The 22613-nt window shown below is 43.7% G+C and overlaps 2 protein-coding genes across 2 annotated transcripts in view; both read left to right on the forward strand.

Annotated features, from left to right (window-relative positions):
- The window catches only part of LOC310984522 (PH domain leucine-rich repeat protein phosphatase 1-like), a 146197-nt gene that overhangs the window by 61193 nt on the left and 62391 nt on the right, over positions 1-22613 (forward strand). The window lies entirely within an intron of this gene.
- The window catches only part of zc3h3 (zinc finger CCCH-type containing 3), a 74677-nt gene that overhangs the window by 22697 nt on the left and 29367 nt on the right, over positions 1-22613 (forward strand). The window contains exon 4 of the mRNA XM_083969744.1: positions 17889-18045. Within this exon, the coding sequence (XP_083825870.1) occupies positions 17889-18045 (157 nt within the window). The remainder of the gene's footprint in view (positions 1-17888; positions 18046-22613) is intronic.

Below are 22613 nucleotides of genomic sequence, written 5' to 3' on the forward strand. Positions count from 1 at the left end.
CATGCTTCTATTTCCTCACTTATCTGTTTCACATCCAGGCTTGTCTTTCAGAGCGTTCTTGCTTTAATGAGTTTGTACATATAATAACAGCCACTTTGAAGCAATGTGTGTTGAATTACCGCGCTGATGGGGATTGTGTAACTAATGCGGCCGGTTTTGAGTGATGCCAGTGGAAATATATCTGTATGTATATAGACACAACACCCTGCTGTTTTTAAAACCCCATTTACTTTAAGAGTAAGAGACATACTTCCTGAGCTGCATATGTGTGCATCTGTTTACATACAAGTAGCCATCCATGGTTGTTATAATTTATTATTTAGAGCCAGTCTATAAAACATATTTTAATGTACTCAAATGAAGGAAGCCAACTTGTGTCAACTTGGCAAAAGCGTCTTGTGCCTAAGAGCAATAGGTTAGCAAATGTGATACCAAAATTACATCATGTCCAGGCCGTCAAATATATTGTAAGTGATTGAGTGTGATTTTATTTTGGAGCATTCGTCCTGCCGACCTGCTTCAGCTCAGACAGATCCTCAGGATGTCTGTTGTCAGCAGCTCCACGAGCTATTTAAAGGAGGACTGATATATAAATGCAGGTGATCTGCCGCCGTTGAATAGGAACAGTATGGGGAATGATTTTTGAAAGCACAACATCAGAACCTACTGAACTACTAAGATGTAGAGTCACAGAAGAAGAGCAGCCATTTTTGTGATTGTGATGGACTTTTTAAAGGGATATTCCGGCGTAAGTTGGTCTAACACACCGTGACACCGCATAAGACCCCCTTTGAGAGATCAAATCTGCAGACCACAAACTTATCTAGTTGTAGCAACTTCAGCAAAGGCCGCACAATAACAAACACTGCAGTCCATTGTTGATGAAGTTTGGTGCTTTCCTGAGCATTATTTGTGGCTGTGAGTGGCTTTTCTGATCGCGGTTTGCTCGTGGACAAATAGACTGCACTGTTTTGCTATCGTGCGGTCTTTGCTGGAGTTGCTACAACTAGAGATGTTTGCGGTCGGCAGACTTGATCTCTTAAAGGTGGCGTGGTGTCACAGTGTGTTAGACCATGGGTTAAACTTACGCCGGAATATCCCTTTAAATACTCAAGGCATTGATCAAGCTGTTTCATGACGCTACGTTGGTATATATTTTTTCTACTAGGGATGCAAACAATTAATCGACTATCGATTAATTGTCGATAAGAATTTAATCGATTAAATTAAATTACTTGCAATTAATCGTTCCTTTTCAATGGGAGTTTTACTGTGAAATGTAAACAAGCAAAGCCGACATAATGTAGCGGATCTCTGTGTAAACGTGTGCAGCGCAGCGCACTGCAGCACTCAAGGGAGAGAGAGGGAGAGGAGGTGAAAAGAGACAACAACACCTGTTGTAGCTTTACGGGACTCAGGCTGTACCATCGCTAACACACAGACGACTAGTGAGTAACGAGTCAAAAAGCCGCCGACACGGAGCTGCCTGAGGAGTTGTAATGCAGCCTGACCGCAGCTCAAACCGACCCGGTGCCTCAGCACGGCAACCAAGCTTTGATAAACACACCGGATCCGCACTGGTTTACAGTAGGCCTATCCTCCGTAGTTTAGCCGGTCGCTACCGGAGCTTAATTTTTTTTTTAAAGAAAAGGAAAAAAAAGCGCTCGTTGCGGTGCCGCGGAGAACAGCGCGTGTGTCCAAGCTGTGTTGGTTTATGTAACTTGAGGGGACAAATGAACCACATATTTATTGTCATGCATTGCTGACCTGGGCATTGTTTCTCAATAAATTAGAAAACCCTTTCCTATCCCCTTTTCCGTGCATGGTTGAAGGAGACTGGCTCGCATCCACACTCCCACTCCCTCCTGCGCCGAAATGTCACCTTAAGTCACATAAACCAGTACGGGTGTGTGGACACAACCACCTATATTGTTGTCAGCGCCTCATCACCGCTGGTGTTAAAAGGCTCCGTTCTTTCTGCAGTCAGGTTAAAGCGCACATCCGCCGTGTTGGTAAACAAATAATCCCTCTGTATCAACGGAGGCAACCGTGCTTGAGCAGCTTGGGTTGGAGGTGGTGTGAGTGTGGGCCAGCGGGGGAGAGAGGGGGGGGGGGGGGGGCATTCGGGCTTCAGCGCGGTGCGGAACAACTGGCCCTAGTGTGAGTGCGTCCTTATCTGTGGCCGCTGCCAGCGCCACACGGGCTTTGCCTTTCAGCAATCAAGCGCTGTTTTTGTCAATGTTAATAACAATAACGGCAACAGCTGTCGGCAGCTGAGATCGCTGTGCCGTCACCATAGAAACGCAAGACGCATTACGGCTCATTCGCAAAATACCTTTCAATGGAAACACCCGCAAATGGCAATTGCACTTTTTCGAAGTTTCAGAAATATCGCTTTTATTTTGCGAAAATCTGTAATGGAAACGCAGCGGTGTCTCTCATCTCATCTCATTATGATAGGACTTCAACCTCAGAGCTCTATGTCCCAAATGAAGTGCTACTTAAACATTTTCATTGTGCTGTGCTCTTAAAATAAATTAACAAATACTAGTGTAAAGTCCATAAGGAATGTTGATCTTAAATTTTCCCCTTAAATTTAGGTTCTCAGGAAAATCGCCGCTTATCAATTAATCGATCATCGATCGATAAGGTCTATCAACTATCGATTAATGAATTACTCGATAATTTGCATCCCTATTTTCTACACAAGAAATCTTTGATGCTGCAGTCAGACGATGTGATACGATACGTTACTATACATAATTTATTGTCCCGCTTGGGGGCAAAATTTGCCATGGACTTAGCAACTGCACCATAAATGCCAGACAGACCACAGACAATACATCACCAGCCATTGCCATCACAACAAGTACATAACAGTATCGTTCACATTCACACACCAATGTAAAAACCACCATAATAAAACCACTAAAAGAAAATGATTGCACAATCTTCTTCGTCCTCAAGCATCATTGTCGTAAGAATCTGATCGAGGTTGGAACACATGATTACATTAGTAGTGATCTTGTGATCTAGTGAAAGCCTGGGCTGTTGTGAGTCTATAGTCGTGACCTTATCGAGCTCTCGTGTCCAGGTCTGCTGTGACTTTGAAGGACCTTTCTCGGTGCATATGCCTCTGCGAGCCGACAGTGCCAGTGGTCCAGCAGCAGCAGCGTCCGCTCCCGGCTCCTAGCAGATGCCCGCTCCTGGTTCGCGATCAGCACTTTAGCGCGCTGCTGCCAGCTCTTCCTCGGCCCAAAGGGACCAATTAGACGCTGGCAGCTGCACCGCGAATGCCACCACCAGGGTGGGTGGGTGGGTCGGTGGGTAGGTGAGGGTGCTGCAGAAAGAGAAGGGCAGATAGAGCTAAGGACACACATGTGGAGAGATGGAGGGATGCACAACTTTTGGAACCAAAGAGGAGTTGGTGGTTTTGTGCGAGCAGCGAGCGGGGTGATTCCTGGAGAAGAGAGGGAAGGTGGAAAGTAGTCGGAGGTGCTCGGTGTTTATTTAGATCTTGTCCTCCCCAGAGCACCTGCTGGTCCTCCTAAAGGATCAAAAAGATTAGGGTGGAAGCCCCTTGGCCCCCTCCCTTCACCAAATTAGCACCCGAGCCCACAGGGGAAGCAACTGTCCCTCATCACACCCTCGTCCCCCTTTCTCCCTCCCTGACCTTTAGCCCCTGAACCCTGGCTTCACCCCTGTAAATGCAGTTGCCACATCCAGAGCCGTGTGTGCCCCCTGTCACTGAGCTTGGTGTGGCGGGGGGCCAGAGCCGACCATTAGCCACAGGTTCTGTAGTTATTCCAGCAGGCCCTCTTCATTACATCCAGACGCAAAGGTCAAATATCAGTGTCTATATATTACTGGACACACAAACCTTTAGTTACACAGGGAGGCCACTTTCTCATCCTGATGCTGTCGTCAAATCCTGTCATATAACGTACAGGCTGTCTTTATTCTAAAGAGAGGAGAGGGAACAAAAACAGAAAGGTTTTATTTATTTATTTTTATATCAATGGTTAATAAGACAAATGAAATTAAATCAGAATAGATCCATTCGGAAGATGTTTAAAAAGAAAACCATACTACTGTCTGGTTACAACAGCAGTCACCAGGAGTCAACACAAGACCAACCAAACTGCATTAAAGACACAAATGAGATGAAACAGTTACAACGGCAGGCACAGAGGGGGCAGCGATCAATGTTGGTTTTAGATAAGAAAACTAAGTATCCTTAAATAAACCAAACAAGCACAACAAACAAGTCTGTACTGGTAAATTATTCTAATCAAAGAAGCTCCGGACATAAAAAGGGACAATAAAAAAAAAAAGCTCATCAGTGTGAAAACTGTGAAAACTAACACAGTACGACAGCATGAGAGAGAGAGAGAAGGTGGAAATGGCCCATTGTTGGAAATATCATCTTATACTGGTACTTTTAATATTCATATTTTGTACAAACACATGTAGTAAACTTCTCTCAGTAACATCTGATTAACATCTTCCTCCTTAACATGGATTAAAATGTGTCCGGTACCAATGGTTATTTTAAATAAATATTTAATCTGACAGATAAAAACACTGAAAAATATTAGATATCTTTATAGTTCACCCAACACTTCAGGATGTTACATAATATATATTCATATCATATCTCACACTGGCGAAGCTGGAATCATCAATATGCTTCACTTAAATGATGAAGTTGTGCTTAATTTTGTGTTGATAGATCAGTCAGTTAAAGCAGAAGTGAGTGATCCGGTCGTTTTCGCTAATGCTGCGTTCCAGGCAGGCTTTTGAAATCGTAAATTACAGCTTCAAGTCACAACTTACGACTTTGTAGCGTTCCAGGCAACCCACTCGTGTTTTTCCGACCTGTTTTACCGGTGAAAGTCACTATAACGGCCACTCGTAACTTCCGACCGGTGAACTCGTACCAGATCGAACTGGTACGACTTCACGGTCGGAAAAATACGAGTTTCCTTGAACGCACCATAACAGTCGTCGTCCCTACGTCACCACATTCACGGCGTCCCTTGGCTGCACACACAGCCCTGCATGCCGTTCTCTCTCCTCATTGGATAAAAACTGTAGGATACGATAAATGTTTTCTCTTCGGCTCAGAGCAGAGCAGAGGGACTGAGAGACCCGTGTTTCAGACCAAACACTCTATGTAAGTGATTGCTGTCGGAAGATATAACTATTTAAGACTTATATTAACACAAATATATCACTCACTTCTGCTTTAAGGGACTATGAGGAGTTTCGGGAAGCACTACATTTCACATGAGCTTCCACGCGCACTGTGAAATTCTTGGACCGGCGCAAGACGCACGAAAACTAAAACATTTGCCAAGAATGTTTTCATTAATCAAGAACGAAAGTCAGATGTTCGAAGACGATCAGATACCGTCGTAGTTCCGACCACAAACGATGCCAACTAGCGATCCGGCGACGTTATTCCCATGACCCGCCGGGCAGCGTCAGGGAAACCGAAACTAGGAAATGCTGGGCGAGTCGACCACTAAATAATTATAATATCAAAATAACTATAAAGACAAAATTACGTATATATTTTTCGAAAATGGACCCATTAACAAGTTTGGGTAACGTAGATTCATCCACATTAATATGAGACTCTTTTATAACCAAAAGCAACTCCTCGGAGTCTCTTTAAAGGAGAGAAACGAGGAAGAGGAGGAGATGTTGGTGTCCTGAGCCGAGTGGAAAACTGATGCCAGTGTTTTCGTCCCCTCACCTTGAAGCAGCGGAGCCTAAACTTTATCCCCAACCTAAATACCCCTGATGAGCAGCCTGGTCCTCTCGCCGTCGCCCCGCCTCTCTCCCTCGTCTCTTAACACTTTGACACGTCCGTGATGCTCGTGTCTCTCCCGGCGGGCTTGTACGTCACCTGCGTGTCTCTCACTCAGTGGCTGAAACAGAAGTTGAGGGCCGGTGTGGGACCGGCTGACCGGGGTCCATCACTCACTGGCCCAGAAGAATCAGCGGCATGATGGATGCACAGCACACAGGCATCTGCAACCAGAACCTCAGTCCTGCTCCAAGTCTATACGCTGCTGCTAAGCCAAAGTGTGTGTGTGTATGGAGGGGGTTGACTGACATACAGTACCACTGGGCCTTGCATGTGTCCTCAACCCATCAGTCAGTATGATGAAACATAGTCAAACGGACATACTGTGTGTCCACACACCAGCTCTTCTTTCTAAACATCACTTTATTTCAGTGCGAGTGTTGGCAGCCCGGACGTCCCAGCACAAACTGTTTCTGTGTATTAAAACCAACACTTCAACAACAGTAACACGGTTCACAGCCGAGGGCAGGTGGGACCAGGACGCACGCTCTGCAGCTCCAACCAGTTTTAAGACTGATGCAGTATTATTATTTAAGGCGTAATGAAATATTGATATAATGATAAGTAGCGTATAGCATCGGCTCTCTCACTGTGTCTGCACTTTGCTGTATAGTGGACAGTGGCGTCTTAACATTGAACAAACTTCACTGTAAGTTAATGCATTACAACAAGATTAAAAGGTTCGTTTTTTAGACAATAGGAAGTTGTTGTTACCTTGTTAACTAAGTTAAATCACATAATGAACTTTCACAACATCGAAAGATTAGAAGGTACTCCCAAATATCACAATATAAAACACAGAAAAACACAACACACTGGCACATGATATAAATAAAAGTAATGCTGTTCTGAATATAACAACTGCTTCTGAGAATAAAATGTCCTAAATTATTATAAATAAGAAAGGAAAATAAGAAACTACACAAAAAATATATTTAATAAAATTATGTTGCTAAAAAGATCTGAACGTACATGAGATAAAGTGGTTGAGGTTGAGGTTAACTGGTTGGACTCTAAGAGCTTCATCTCTGGAAACAGCTGCAGCTGTAAACAACAGAGTGAGAGTGAAGCAGAGTGGACAGCTGACACTCGCTGTGGCTCCACAGAACTGAGGGAAAACATTCACATTTTCATTTGAATCTCAATGATCACAGCTGTAATTAAGATACAGAATAATACTGAGCAAGACGTTTTACAGTTGAAAAATGAAAAATGAAGTGGTCAGTGCTCGGCTCCGCTGTTTTAAAATTAACTCGGAGATATCTGCCATTTTTCGTTGTTTGGCGTCTGTCATGTGTCGAGTTGATTTATCTGTGATAAGACAGCATACATGCAGGACTGGATTAGTTAAAATACTGAGATGAAAGAATATTCAAGGTATCAAATGTGAAGTTTCATATAATTATAAAATATAAAAACTGTGAAAACAAACCAGAAAAGGAAACAAATATTTTTGAAATCGTGGATTTTATAAAAAGCTCCTTGTCAAAGTCGATGCAGCATGAAAACAAAACCCTGTGTCAGGTGCATTAACGGCGCTCGTCCGTCTACACTTCTTCCTCGTGTTTCTTCTCTCGCTGGCGGCCTTGATGTGTATTGTTCGGGGCAGCGGTTCACATCCCTTGTGGAATCTGGCGTTGCCCTTTAGGGATGCGCTCACTTAACCTTCAAGTGCCCCAGTCACGCCTGGAAAAGGTTTTTATGACTCACACTTATCCCCCAAGCTTTTCACTCTCTCCCACAAGCCCACGCACCCCGGGCCTCCATCCATCCTTCCTTCCTTCCTTCCCTCCTTCCTTCCTTCCCTCCCTCTCCACTCACACACACACACACACATAGGCACGCAGGGCGTCTATAATAATCGCCGTCCTTAAGTGGGCCGCGAAGCCCCGGGCTCTTCCTCAAGATGCGTCTAATGGGATCTGCTGATTGACAGCCGCAGTCATCCCTTTGACCAAACATGACACTGAGTGTGTGACACACATGTCATGGGACACACGTGAAGTGTTTGTGCGGTGGTGAATCACAGCCACACGGAGCAGCGGAGCGTCCGTCCCGCTCACCGGTAAAGACGGTGTCAGCTCTCGGGGGTCGGGGTCGGGGTCAAGGTTGAGTTCACAGGTAATGCGTGTTTTCATCATGTCTTATTTAAGTTATTGATGTTCTTTATGGCTGTTAGGAGCATATGGCTACTCTGGAAGAGCACACATAGGGGCTATTATCATTTAATTATTCATCAAGGATGCTGTCAGGTCTACTTGCATATTGTTCAACATTTGGAAAAATACTTAGACGTGTGGTCTTAAAGTGTGGAGGAAACGTCTGCCTCTTGTGTTTTATCTTTTAATTACAGTGTTGAAACTGTACAAGCAGCTCCATGATACAGAGTTATAAGTTTACTGCTGATTACACATCACGGTCCATCACGGGTTTGTGGCCGTGAGCTAAATTACAGACCCTCCCACACTTACCTAAAGGTTGCAATGCACAGCGTCTATTAGAAGAGAGCTGCCGGTAAATGTATTTTCTATTCACGTCCTCTTCTTTAATGGCGACCTGCCGCTTATGTTTAGACAACGTTTAACATCCGAAGCATCTTAAGTATCGAACATTTCTGGAAATATACATTTTCACTTTCCTTCCCCGGGAGCTGTAGGAGAAGGTCAGGCAGCCCCCCCAATCCCCCAACCCTACACCCCCCTCCCATCTCATGTGTCTGTGTTGAGTGTGAAGCTGAAACAAGGTGATCAGATTAAGCTTAAATACCGGGAGCAGCGGGAAACATTTAGCCTGGCAGCGCCCGAAGAACAAAATAACTTCAGCAGCAAGTCACCGATTCGGTTTCATTTACTTAGTAAACAAATGTGGAAAAGTGGAAATGAGAGTTGGTGGTTTTCTGCTGGGTTGGTGGGAGCAACTATCATCAAAAACTATTGCAGACATTGTTTTATCTTTATCTTCTTGCAGTTTCTATGGATTTAAATTTCTTCTGTTTTAAAAAAAAATCCACATAAATCATTTACTTTATATAGCATGGCCTATAGCAACAAGCGACCGGCACACATTTGTGTTTGCATTTGCCTTGGAGTGGAAGAATTCCCCCTCCCTCCTCCTCGGTCAGCTGGTATATGTTACAGCTGATGGCTCCACTGCGATGATGGACGAGGCCACAAGTCAGTAGCCCCCCCCCCCCCCCATCCCCCCTGTTTCTCCCCCACCATCATCACCACCACCACCACAACCACAGCCCTCCAACACACCCCCCCTCCCCGTAGCCCTGAACACGCCTCTCCGTGGTGACATCACCACCACAGCGGCCGACAGCGTCTGCTGCTGATGGCACGCACCAGGGGCCTCTTGTGTCAGTATGTGGCCCCACGCAGCCATCAGCCTGTCAGCTGGTGTCAGCCCAGCTCTTCATACACACACACACTCACACACACACATGCAGCCCCCGAGTATTCCTCTAAAACTGCAGCAGCTCCGTCGCGTTGTTACACAAATAACTTTCTTAAATATAAAACCATTTATTCCCTGGCAGCTACAGTAACTGGCAGGAAAGTGTTAATTCAGTAATGACACAGTACAGACATGAAGAGCGATTGATTCATGTGAGGCCATCTGTTATCACACTTACAGTAACATCAGTCCTCTGAAGGCAGTGCTGTTTTTAGTCTGCAGGAATGAATAAAGGTCATACGCCGTATTACTTAAAGGATTCAAAGTGCACAAACACACACGCTGCTCATGCGTCCTTAAAGCTGCCTAAAGTTCAATCAGATAATTGTGTCATGTGATCGACGTGTGGTGATGATGATAACTTATACCGGTCGCTTTCCTGCTTTTTTGCTAACCCTCCTCTTGGCCATGTGCATTTGTTTACAACAAAGCAATCAAGGGAAATCAATCAATAGAGTTATATATCATATACCATGTTACGATGTGTATATATGTGTAGTTTAATCTCTCATAAACAAGAGATTACAGGTTATGGGATGCATTTGTGTCGTGGTGCCGCAGAGAAGAGAGCTGGGACACCGGGTCGGAGGCTCTGATCTTACATGGTTGATTTTCAGCCAAGAGACACAATAATTGACTCACATGTGGAAAGCAGAGAGCCTCCATTCTCCCTGTAACAAGTTAGGCCATTCATTATACCATCACAATTACAACAAAGTTGTTTAATTAAGGTAAAAATGTAGCATAGTTAAGCTACAAATGCTGCATAGTTCCTCTTTAACCTCACTGTTTTGGTTTTTATTACTGCGTGTTTCACTTTTCAGCTCCAACTTTGTAATCCAATAATATGCAAGGGCTGTGTTTCCTCTCCCTCTCTCCCTCCCTCTGCCTCTTAGGAGTGACAACTTTTAATGTTTGGGATTTATAAATATAAACATGATATCTATATTTCATATAACAAATCAATTAAAGGTCCGGTGTGTAAAATGGGGGGGGCGTGACATCAAGCATTCGGATTCTAGATTGCAGCGCTGAGCGCTCACTCGCTCGCTTGCACTCACCCCTCCTGTCGGCAAAGTGACGGTGGCCTCCACCTTCTTCGATGGTTTATTTATGAACGCGAAACTCGCGAAACCTTCTCTCTGACTGGCTGGATTTTCCGTACAAACATGGCGGCGCAAGATGGTGACACTCGGAAAAATTATAAGGCTACGAAAACCAAACAAATTTTATTTTATAGTGATTATACACTTATACAAATATATTCATGGGTAGTATATTCAGATTTTGCCAATAAAGCTTGACAATTATTACACACTGAACCTTTAAGGCAAAATACAATAGTATTTCGAATACGGCCCCTTTATCTCACATTGGTATTTGGTAAAGTTTTACATATCCAGTGACTTTATTTTGTTATTTTATGATTTTAAAGAACAAAGTCGGACTTTTTGACTCAAAATATAACTTGTGTCAGCTCTCTTGGATATAATGCATGTATTTCCAGTAGTAGTAGTGTTAAATGTCAGCAGCTTTCAAAAACTAGACCTGGACTCTGTTGATATCTATCGAGCCAACACACGACCCATTAAGCACATAGATGCACATGTGGAGCCTCAGAGCAGCTCAGTAATTATAAATGGCAGTCAACGCGGTGACCTCGTCCATCACGTCGGACTTGACAGACGGAGACGCGGCTCCAGCATTAATCGGTGACACATGGAAGCGATCCCTCGTTTTCGTTAAAAAACACCGTGTTAAATGTGTTCACATGCGACGGCGGCGTCTCATGCGAAGCTCGCACTCGGGGAGGACATGATCCACTCCGATGAGTTACAGGATGCAGTATTTTTAAGACGGAGGAATGCGGTTCTGTGTTTGGCAGGGTGGGGCATCGAACCCTGTTGACATGTCTGGGTATAGTCTGTCAGAAAGTATCACTGGGTGTCAAACACGCAGAGATCATATTATCATAACTTGCTCTGGCTTACAGCGGGTTATTAAATCGTGGTAACTCCCTTGTTAAGTCTGATGTTAGCATGGCACCGCTGTCTTCTGCCAGAGCGGCGGAGCAGTGGGAGTCAGAAGATGAGCCCCAGGGGACGGGAACACGCCGTGGCAGGAGGAACAGGCGCTGTCAATAATAAGATTTATTATCCATTGGGTCGTCCCAGGGAGGGGGGCAGACGGAGACCGCTGTTCACTGGAATTAGCCGTCAGGTAGGGAGGGTGGAGGGGAGGAGGGGAGCAGTGGCCTGTCAGTGGCCCCAGTCAGAGGGCTGAGGAGGATACAGAGATAGAGAGCGTGGAGGAATCAAAGCTCTGAAGGGGAAGACGACTTCACTCCCAAGTCTGGGCTCAGTCGTCTTAGAGTTCAACACTCGCAGATCCACTTATGAGATGCAACATCTGCTTCTTAGAGTCGATAAAGCTGCATCCACGTTACCATGTGTCACAAGTTTTGAGTGGATTCCTCCTCTCTGGACTAACGGAAGAGGATCAGACCTGTTCATAATATTGCTGAGAGGATAAAACTAAAAGTTAGGTTTTTTGTTTTGAAAGGTTTCGTTCAGAGATCTTCAAGCATCTCGTGGTTTTATTTGCTCAGATTTTGAGATGTATTTCAAATATCTGCCTCCTTTTCTTTACAGTGGAGATGAGTGGAGGGTTGTTTTTTGGAAAATGACATTCAAGGGATAATTACAATTCATCACAGCTTGGATCTCATTTTCATCGCAATAGCCATACAGTAGTTTTTAAAGTGTCCGATTATGGCTGTATTGTTTACAAAGAGACACTTTATATGTATTGGGTCGTTATTTGTCAGATATTCAGGATTTAAAACAAAGGATGGGAATTGAGAATTGGCTCCAAATTACCCAATCATAGTCGTTTGCCTCCAAGCTCATTGATTCCTTTTATTGACGCTGGGGTGTTTCTTCTTTGTTGTTTTTTGGGAGAGTTTTTCATGGTAAAACATGGACGTCAAACTCAACTTGCTATACAAAGAGTTGTTGTGCAGTGGAAGAAACGGTCTAAAGTGGCTAGTTTACAACAGTGCTGGTTTATAATGTCTGTAAAGTGGATATCTCACTAAAGGATGTAAAACACCAACATCACCTCAAAACAGTTTCCACCCAACATGGACTCTGATCCTCAGATCAGAGGATTATTTGAAAAAACAGTTGGGAGATTTATTGTATTGCACCGGATACTAGGGGCCGATATTTGGCATTTGTATGATAATCCACATCAGCAGTTCTTTTCACCAATAACCGATAAAAGACATTTATTTTAAAATGTGCTGCTTTGGTTCTGATTTGTGTTGGAATTTGTTATTTAATGAAATTTTATGAAAATACATCTGAAACAGGATATAAATCCTCTACATCAGACTCAAAACAATGACACCAGACAACAAATAAACACAAATACACCATTAAAAACTTCAATAACCCATACATAATATCACTTAAATACATATAACAGAATAATCCAAAAACAATCTCCCACATTACCTCAAAAAAACAACAACAACAAAATAAAATCAAATAAAAATCCAAGTCTACAAATTCATAACCTCGCTTTATACTTATCCTTATTTGACCAGAAATGATCAAGTCTATTTTTAAGCTTGATCTTGTTATTCTATAAAGATGTAAGGTCTTTTTATGACACATTTTCACAGTGTACAAACAAACAGTATACTATTCAGTATTCAGTCTAATCTTAGGTGTGTTATTCGAAATTTTGACACCAAAATTTAAATTTTTACTGCAAATGAATATTGGTTCTAAATATCTGTTTTCTTGATTACCAATGATCAGTATTTGTATCGGCCAGGAAAAAAAAAAAACATATCGGTCGAGACGCCTCAAACAGGATAAATGAAGCCCAGACCATCTGCTCTGTTAGACTCTGGTAGCGTGTTGAAGCAGCGGCCCTGTAACGTGGCTCTGGTGGCGGGGGGCCGGCTGCAGAGGGAGCAGAGAGCAGAGAGAGCAGAGAGCAGCGCCGGCCGAGCCACCGGAGTAGATTATCTGCAGGTTCTTAGCAGCCAGTCAGAGGGAGATGGATGGACGATGTGTGAGCTGCATGCGTCTGCAAACGGTGTCTTCACTGCACCGGGCGCCACTACTACAGTACGCTCACTGCCCCCCTCTCCACCCCTACACCCCACCCTCCCCACTTCGCGAGGCAGGCCACTGTCAAAGGTCTATTAAGGGAAGATTGAGACCCCAGGTGTATGTGTGTGTGAGTGTATAAGTGTGTGTTTGTGTGCGAGCGCGTTGTGTGTTTCACATGCTCATTGGTCATGGTCCTATAGCGGAAGATTGAGACCCCACTGCTCCCAGAGCCACTCAACCAACACAAGCTGCAGTGGTTTACAATCAGAGCAACACCGTCCATCCATCCCTGCTGACACACACACACACACACACACACACACACACACACACACACACACACACACACACTGGTGGTGCAGCTCACTATAGATGTCATTAAACAGTAGCCAGGGTGGAACAGCTGGGTGACAGCGGCGCGGACACGGCGGGCGTCGTGATGTTTGGAACGAGGGTTTAAGAGGCAGATTGAGGTGCAGGTTTAGGGGGGGGTGCAGGGAGGGAGGGAGGGGGGCGGAGGGTGTGTGTGTGTGTGTGTGTGTGTGTGTGTGAGGGGGGTGTAAGAGGTTCCTGGGTGGGGATTGTGGCAGCACCTTTGACAAGCCCTATTTGTCATCTGCCAAGACGCCCAAATAGCTCTGACTGCAATACAGATGGACTGAGGGAGAAAAAGTGACTTCAAGCCAGGCAACTAATCCTGTACAAACCCCCCCCCCCCCCCTCCCCCCTCCCCTCCTCCCCCCTCCTGCACCCATCCACTCCCTCCTATTCTATTCCTTGGTCTCTCTCTCCGTGGCGGGCTGATATGGTTGAATCACCTTAATGAGAATATCTTTCCTGATATTGATTAACAACAATGTCGCATGTAAATCTGTGACTCTCACTCTGACACACTGATCCTCAGCTCAGACCCAAGTCACACTGTTCCAACCTAACCTGTAAAAAAAAACAAAAAAAACACTATAAAACTTTAACAATGAATGGAGTTGAATTGTTAGTTTTAAATTATAAGGGTGATAAAATCGTGTATAATATAGTGTGGGAACAAGGTGAAGCAACTATTTAGCACTAAGATAATGCATCTGGAGCTAATAGTGAAAGTTAATGTTAACATGAAATGCCGGAAAAAAAGATTTAAATGTACATAAACACCTAGAGGACTGAGTCTATAATGTGTACTGGATATTAACTGCAGGTGATTTGAGCAATAAGTTGTATTTGCTCATGTTTCCTCAGTTAAAGTATTAAAAAGTAAGTCAGTCAAATAGATTCAAGTTTTAATAAACACAAGAAATGATCATTAATTTAAATATTGCAACCAATGTAAAATGGTAGAACTATAATATATTATATCAAAATATGTTGGTTTAATACAGGATGAGATTTACTGTAATAATGAACAAGGTGAAGGCCTGAAAGAAGTCAGAGGACATCTTCCTGTTTGATGCAGGTGTGTAACCTGCAGTTCAACATGTCTCCAACAACAGGACAATTTTAACATTGTTATTATTATTATTTTTTTTATCTCAACTGTCCCGACACAGTTTGAACCATTTGTCCTGCTAATTAGGAGGCGAGAGACTTCACACAGATTTATAAACCCAGAACATTATGTATGCGCTGTGTGTGTTTGTGTGAGTGTGAGTCAGTATCTCTGCAGCCCCCCACCACACACACACACACCCACCAGCGCACAGTGATTTGTTCAACAGTAAATGTTTGTCTGAGATGAATTCTCCAGCCGATCCAGAGCTGCATCCCGGCCGACAAATGAAACCAGCGCCTGAGGGAGAGAGAGAGGGGGGAGAGAAAGAGAGAGGGGGAGAGGGGGAGACTGTGTAGAAGTGGAAATCGAATCATTTTATTATTTGTCTCCGCAGCCCTTGTGGTCACGGTTTGTTATTGGACGCTAATTAAAATGGCAACAATCCTGATAATTGGCAATTAAAGACATGTGAAAGAGGCGATTGGAAACGAGTGGATATAAACTCATTCGTTATCCCTCCCTCACTCCTCTCCCCCTGTCTCCTCTTCACTCATTATGGAGACAGAGTGCTGTCACTGACCACCTCAGTGAATGATTGGTGGAGGAGGGGGTGGAGGGTGGGGGGCAGATGATGGCGTTTTTTTTTCTTGTGCATGTGGAATAATTTAAATGAACATGTAGAGAAACTGATTCATGTTGCGTTAGGTTGAAACACCACACAGCTTGTGGCAAATTAATTCATAAAAGGCAGTGCAACACAAACAGAGCAGTTTCCCATAAAGCTTCTCATCCAGGTCTGAAAACCCTCGTCTATAAAGATATTTCTACTTTACTACAACTCAGATCTTATAGTGTTTATGAAGACCAAGTCAGACAGACATGATGGGACCATGATCCAGAAACACATGAAGACTGGAGTGACAGAGCTGCTTTAAGAGTTATCAAAGATGAATCTACAGTATGTTTGATAGGAGAGAGATGTGGACCATTTCACACTGGTAGTCATGTCACTCAGATGAAGAAGTGGGTTGTGGGTGGAGGTAGTTGACGTCGATCTGACGCTGAACTGACCGTCGGCTGTCAGCAGAGGAGACGGGAACAGTTTGTAGTGAAACACATGCAGTTACAGTGGCATGATGCAGAAGTTTGGGCACCACTGGTTAACATTTCTGTTAATGTGAACAACAGTCCAGCAGGTGGAAGATTAAATGATCTCCAAAAGACATGAAGTTAAACATGAAACACTGCAATATTTTAAGCCATATCAGTGTATTATTTTTGTTTTCTATGATTTTAGAGTTAAAAGGGAACAAAGCATCAGCCTGCAAAAGAATAGGAAACCCAGGAGACTTGAGCTCTTAGATAACTTTGACCAAGGTGTCAGACAAGATATTTACTATTTACACACTGTGATTTTTTCCAAAGGTGGGGCTTTACTAGCTACTAACTATGCAGGGGGCCCAAACCTTTGCTGCAGACCCTTTTCCTTTTTTCTCATTTTGAAAATGTAAAAGATGAAAGTAAAAAAAAAACATATATATTGTTTAAAACATAAAGGGAATGTGTCGCCTTTTGGAGATCCTCCAGACCTGTGGATTCTAGCTGAGCATATTTTTAATGAATGATGTGTGTGCGCCATGGAGTATTTATCTGTCTATTTATATATATTGCGTTTTTGCCTTTTATTGTTGTGGTGCTGGGACAAACAAATTTCCCTCCTCGGGGATCAATAAAGTTCATTTAATTCAGTTCAGTTCAGTTCAATTCAATCATCAACAGCTCACTGTTCACATGTACATTAAACCTTTGCATGCCACTGTATTTATATTGAACTGTATCTCAACTTCATTTTGAACAGAAAACAAATCTGAACTAACATAATTACCCCCTCCCCCCCCCTTCTCTCTCTCCCGTGGTTAAAGATACACCACGTTTCTCTGTAAGCCCTGAGTTCATGTTAAATGATGTTTTGACCTATCTCTAATGGGTATCAGTCTTCCGTCATAAATCTCCTCGGCGCTCTGACAGACGACGCCCTGACCCGACTTGAAGCTGCCTTTAAATCCTGCACTCGCCTGAGCAAAGAGCAGATACTTGGCAGCCCTGACTGACCTGCCCCCCCCCCCCCCCCCCCACTTGACTTGACCCACTGGACTTGTTTTTAACGCTGTTGCAGGACCTGACTCTGGTACAGTTTTATCTGAACTCCAGAGACTATGACAATAAAAACTCTATTTTCTTCCTAAAAAACACCAGAGTCCTGCTGCATCGCTCCTCTGCCCACAGTGACCCCCCCCCCCCCCCCCCCCCACACACACACACACACACACACACACACACACACACACGTTTCAGGCCTCGGTAAGAGAGGCCCCCCCGGCTCATGTAGTCTTTAATCTTGGTGAACGGGGACTTGGGATGATCCACAATGCAAATTCTATTGTTCGTGCAAGTGCGTCAGCCAGCCCCGGCCGTCATAAAACAACATGATGGATACACAGCCAAATAAATAAATAAATAAAAATACTTAGTCCTCTTTTTTTTAAACGCCTATCCCGATCCCTCCTCTCTCTCTCTCTCTCTTTCTTTCTCTCCTTCTCTCTTTCTCTCTCTCTCTCACGCCTCTTCTCTGATGGATCTGTAAAATGATATAACGAATGAGAGCCGGGCAGGAGGGATGAAGGCAGCGAGCAAAGAGACAGAGGATATGATTTATTAGGCTCATAAAAATTCTGCCTTTGTTATTCCCTCTCATTTTTATATGTGAAGCTTATTAAAGAGCACACCTGCCAGAGTCCTCAGACAAACTTGTGTCTGTGTGTATATGAATGTGTGTGTGTGCGTGCGTGCTTTGCTCACACACAGACTAGATGTTGAACTATTACTTCTGTATTTTTTTGTGTGTGTGTGTGATCAGATTTTCCTACCGATCTGTCCTTAGGTCCCGCCTCTTCTCCCCACCACCACCACCACCACTGTGGCCCCGCCTCCCAGCGGGTGTTCAGGACGCGCTACAAGATGGTGACCCGCGCCGCGCACACGCACCTCCACTACAACCCCGCCCTCTCCTGGAGAGCCAAGAGGATCCAGACTGCCAGGTAACAAAAAAATAAAATAATAATAAAATACAAAAAAATCCACAGAGACAGATCTCTCACAGGTCCGGGGGGGTTTAATGCGTCTCAATGGCTGATATCCGTCAGCGCAGAGCAGGGCCCTGTCTCTGGAGTCACCGTCATGCAGAGCGCGAGTGGAAGAGGTCGGGAATTTATGGCGCTCATTTTTACACAGTAGATAACTCAGAGAATAAACCATTTACACCAGTGTGCTGCTCACATTAATTTACACCAGCAGGGACACAGACGGAGGGAAGGGTGGGTGGGCTTCTTCTGCTGCTTCTTCTTTTTACCTTCATTTATCTAACTTTAATCCCCTCTGTCTCAATATTCAGCATTCACTCATATAAACCACCTTAGCTTCATAGCTAATAAGTATTTTCATTATTGGCCAATCTCTCACTTGTTGTGTTTTTTTCCCCCAGTAAACTCTGGCAATAACATTTCATAAAACAGTGAAACGTCCCTTATATTCTTCATTTTATCCGACACACATGATCCAAAAGTGAAAATATAATCAGTTTACATTAATATCAAATGGAGACAAGCAGTAAATCTGCATTTAATTAGAATATTCACCCTTTTTAATTGATCAATGGCAAATTTTATGCAAATATCAGCTATTAAATAACTTCAGCAGCAGCCTGTACAGTAGGTGAAATCATGTCTGACTCACTGGTGCATAAAAACACACGTCTTTAACATAAAACCATAAACGGCTGACTGAGTAGATCTGTGAGAGAGAGACGATCTCACCACACACACAGAGTAGAGAGTTAATTCATGTTTATGCAGCAGCCCTTACTGTGCAATAGACGTTAAGTTGAAGCCTCGGTCGTGTGGTTTTTCTTTTTTTTTTGTTCCCGATGACGACGTCTGTCTGCAGCGGAGCTTCAGGATCCAGGTGGCGCTGAGCTCTTTTCTCTGCAGTGGCTCCGTCCTGTTTGAACTTTAGTTATGAAAGCTGTGAGCGAGTTGTTGTGGTTGGTTTTGATGATCTGTTAATGTGCAGAGAATTAGCAGCAGGGCTCTTCCCGGAAACTGACTGCAGACCACACACACACACACATACACATACACACATTAAATAAACTGCAGGGAGCTGTAAATGGCGCAAGTGAAGCTCTGCTCTCATTTGTTTCAATGAGTTATTGCAAAAATTGTGAAAAGTGTCCTGAACAAGCTCCTAAACCCTGAGGTGATGTATTCAGTTTTCCTTTTTGTTTTAATTTTTCGTCAATTATATTAAATTAAAAACAATTAAAAACAAGCACAACCTGATGTTTCAGAAGCTGGAAGCAGAAAACATTTGACATTTTAAGACGGTGCATATTCTCATTTGCCCAGGTCATAGTATTTCAAAGGAGGTTAAATCGAAAGCAACTGGACTTAGTTATTTGTGTAGGAAGACGTTTCACCTCTCATCCAAGAGGCTTCATCAGTTCATGTACGCAACTGACTGACATTTTGTGAATATTCATATTAGAATTATAGTAAATCTCACGATCTGCCTGCTGCATATTTCCTCTCTCAGCTCGTTGTCGTATCTGCACATGATTTTATTGTAGAGTCCCGACCTTTGCAGATAATATCCAGGTTTGGGACTATTTCTTTGTCGGAAAGTAGTTCCAGCTGCTTCTTTAGCTGCATACCGTCTCATCTTCACAGTTTGGATGAGGGGATCCTTTTTAAGGTGGAACTGGTTTGGGTAACCATTAGTAATTAAAGTATTCTATGTGTGTGTGTGTTGGTGATGTTGGGGGGTGAGTTCATTTGCGTAATCCAGATTTGGTGAGACACAGGGCCTCGGACAGCGGCGGCTCGGCTGGACTCAGCCTCTGGTGACTTATTACTATTCATTTAGCTGCTGCAGTAAATATTGATTCATCAAGGGATTTTCAATTTGAGCCCTGTGACACCTTGTGAAATATCACCAAGTGTGTAGAAGAGAGGAAAGAGATAGGGAGGGAGGGGGACAGGTCGGGTCCCCAGGGATAGTGTATCACCCCCCCCCCACCCTTGCCTCACCCACTCATCCACTCTTTTCTCATGCTTATCTATCTGTTTAACTCCAAAGGCCCCCTCCGCTTTTATCAGTCCGCAGCTATTGAGTGGAGCATGAGCTCGTGTTCTCTGCTCTTAACTACTGAGAGCTGCTCTTCATCTCTGGCCTATCGGACCCACCGGACCCTGTCCTCATACGTCCTCCTCACGCGTCCCCAGCTCTTATCTCTGTATCTGCCCAGAGCTGAATCTCTCACTCTGGTCCAGGGGAGTCTTAGGAGTAAGTTCATTACCTTTAATTGTCGGTGCAAGCTGTTTTTAGATCGGCAGGGCAGAGACGCGAGCTGCTCACGAATTGGTACTTTCACCTCTCTCGCAAAACTCATCAAATGCACAATCCAACAACTCATGACCTGCACATTCGCTATGAAATAATAACGTATGAAGCAAATACTCTGAACTACTTGCGTTTTTGAAATAACTCGCCCCGAATGTAGTTCCGGCTACACATTTGCCTAGAAAACAACTCTGCCTCATAATGTTATATTATTATCTCATAGCGTGGTGAATGTGCAGGTCACAACTTCTTCATGAGAGCGTTTTGGAATTGTTGGATTGTGTATATAATGCAAGGTGAAAATACCCACCGCCTCTGTTGCGTTAGCTGAGCAGCTCGCGTCTCTGACCCGCCGATATAAAAACAGCTTGCACCGACAATAGGCGAATTTGCCAAAATGTTGAACTATCGCTTTAAGGCACTGTCTTCATTTTTGCATGTGGCTCGATAATCCTACTACAAATATACAGTATACACCAATCAGACATGAGATTATGACCACCTGCCTAACATTGTGTTGGTCCTCCTCCTGCTGTGATGCACTGTGTATTGTGACACCTTTCTATCAGAACCAGCGTGAACTTCTTCAGCAGTTTGAGCAACAATAGTTGGTCTGTGGGACCGCTGTTCTTTCCTTAGACCAACCTTTGACAGATCCTGACCACTGCAGACCGAGAACACCCCACAAGAGTTCAGATGCTCTGATCCAGTCGTCCTGGTCAAACTCACTCAAATCCTCACATTTTAACCATTTTTCCTGCTTCTAACTCATTAACTTTCAGGACAAAATGGTCACTTGTTTCCTAATATGTCCCACCCACTAACAGGTGCCATGATGAGGTGTTATACACTTCTCCACTTCTCCTGTCAGTGCTCATAATTGTTACAATTGGACATGTTCTGGGACGTTACGTACTTTGTTTTTATACTTCAATGACGTCATGTATGTTTTGACATATCATGTGTTCCAATTTAGTACTTGAACGCACATAACCTGATGTGTGTGAACATGAAGCCAGATATTGTGACTCTAGCCTGATAACCAAGGACATAATGTAACTGCTGAGTTCTCTTAGTCTGTCAGTTAGGTCTGTTGCATTAGATACACGCCTGAACAACAACACACACATCATGTTGCTTATCACGTTCTGAGAACATCCAACCTCTGTACGGGGCAGGCCCAGCCCAAGAAGATAAATGTGACCCATTTCCTGAAATCTGGACTCACTCCTGACCGAGATCCTGCGAGAGCTCTGTCACTTTGAGTCCAGCGCTGATGTACTTTATCTGTGACCTGAGTAAACACTACTACTTTTGTACGAAAGACTTCTCTGGTTTGTTCTTGGGCTTCCAATACAAAGAATCGGGACTAACATAATGTAAGGCCTGATCGATCGGTGTATCACAGATGTATGAAGTGACGTCACTGTTTTGATTTTCACATGGGGGCTGGATAATCCTGCTACAAAAATACATATATACTATACATACATTTGTTTAACATGTTTTAATAGAAAACTTTAATAGAAAACTTTTGCAGCAGCAGCAACTAATTGTCATTTTGTACATTTCATTTTGGTTTTGACTGAGGGTACAGAGTTTTATCACCAGGTGATATACTGAGCCCCTTCACTGCTCATCAAGTACAGTTAATAAAAATTAAAAGAGAAGAATTGTTAGAATTGTTAATTCATCTCAGATATGCGATTCATCACTTGTGCAGTTTTCCATCAAATTAACCAACTTGCTTTTTTGTTAACACTTCCTGTTCCCAGGACCATGAGGGGTGAGGCGAGGTACTCCCTTTACCCAGCATGCTCTGCTCCCTCCACCTGGCATTAGCCAGAGCGAGCGCGGTCATGATTAAGTGCTGGGCAGCAGTTTGAATGGGCGGAGGAAGCGGCTGCAGTATTTCAGCCCCCGCCACCAGAAAATAGATATAATCTCAACATTAACTCCATTAATAGTAGCAGGAGTGGAATTAAGAAAGCCGTAAAGCACGAACACTGCAGGATAAATTACAGCCCACCCCTCCCTCATCCCTTCATCTCTCTCACACACTCCCCATTTTTCTCTCCCTTGTCCCCTCTTTAATTTTCTGTAGCCGTGTTTGTTCTCCTGCTGTTTTTTTTTTCTCTTTCTCTTTCTCTTTATTTAATGAAAAAGGAGAATTCCGCGTCACATCTTCTTCTGTTTATCGTCTCGTCTG

Source organism: Trachurus trachurus (genome assembly GCF_905171665.1).
Source record: "Trachurus trachurus genome assembly, chromosome: 4".
Taxonomy (NCBI): Eukaryota; Metazoa; Chordata; class Actinopteri; order Carangiformes; family Carangidae; genus Trachurus; species Trachurus trachurus.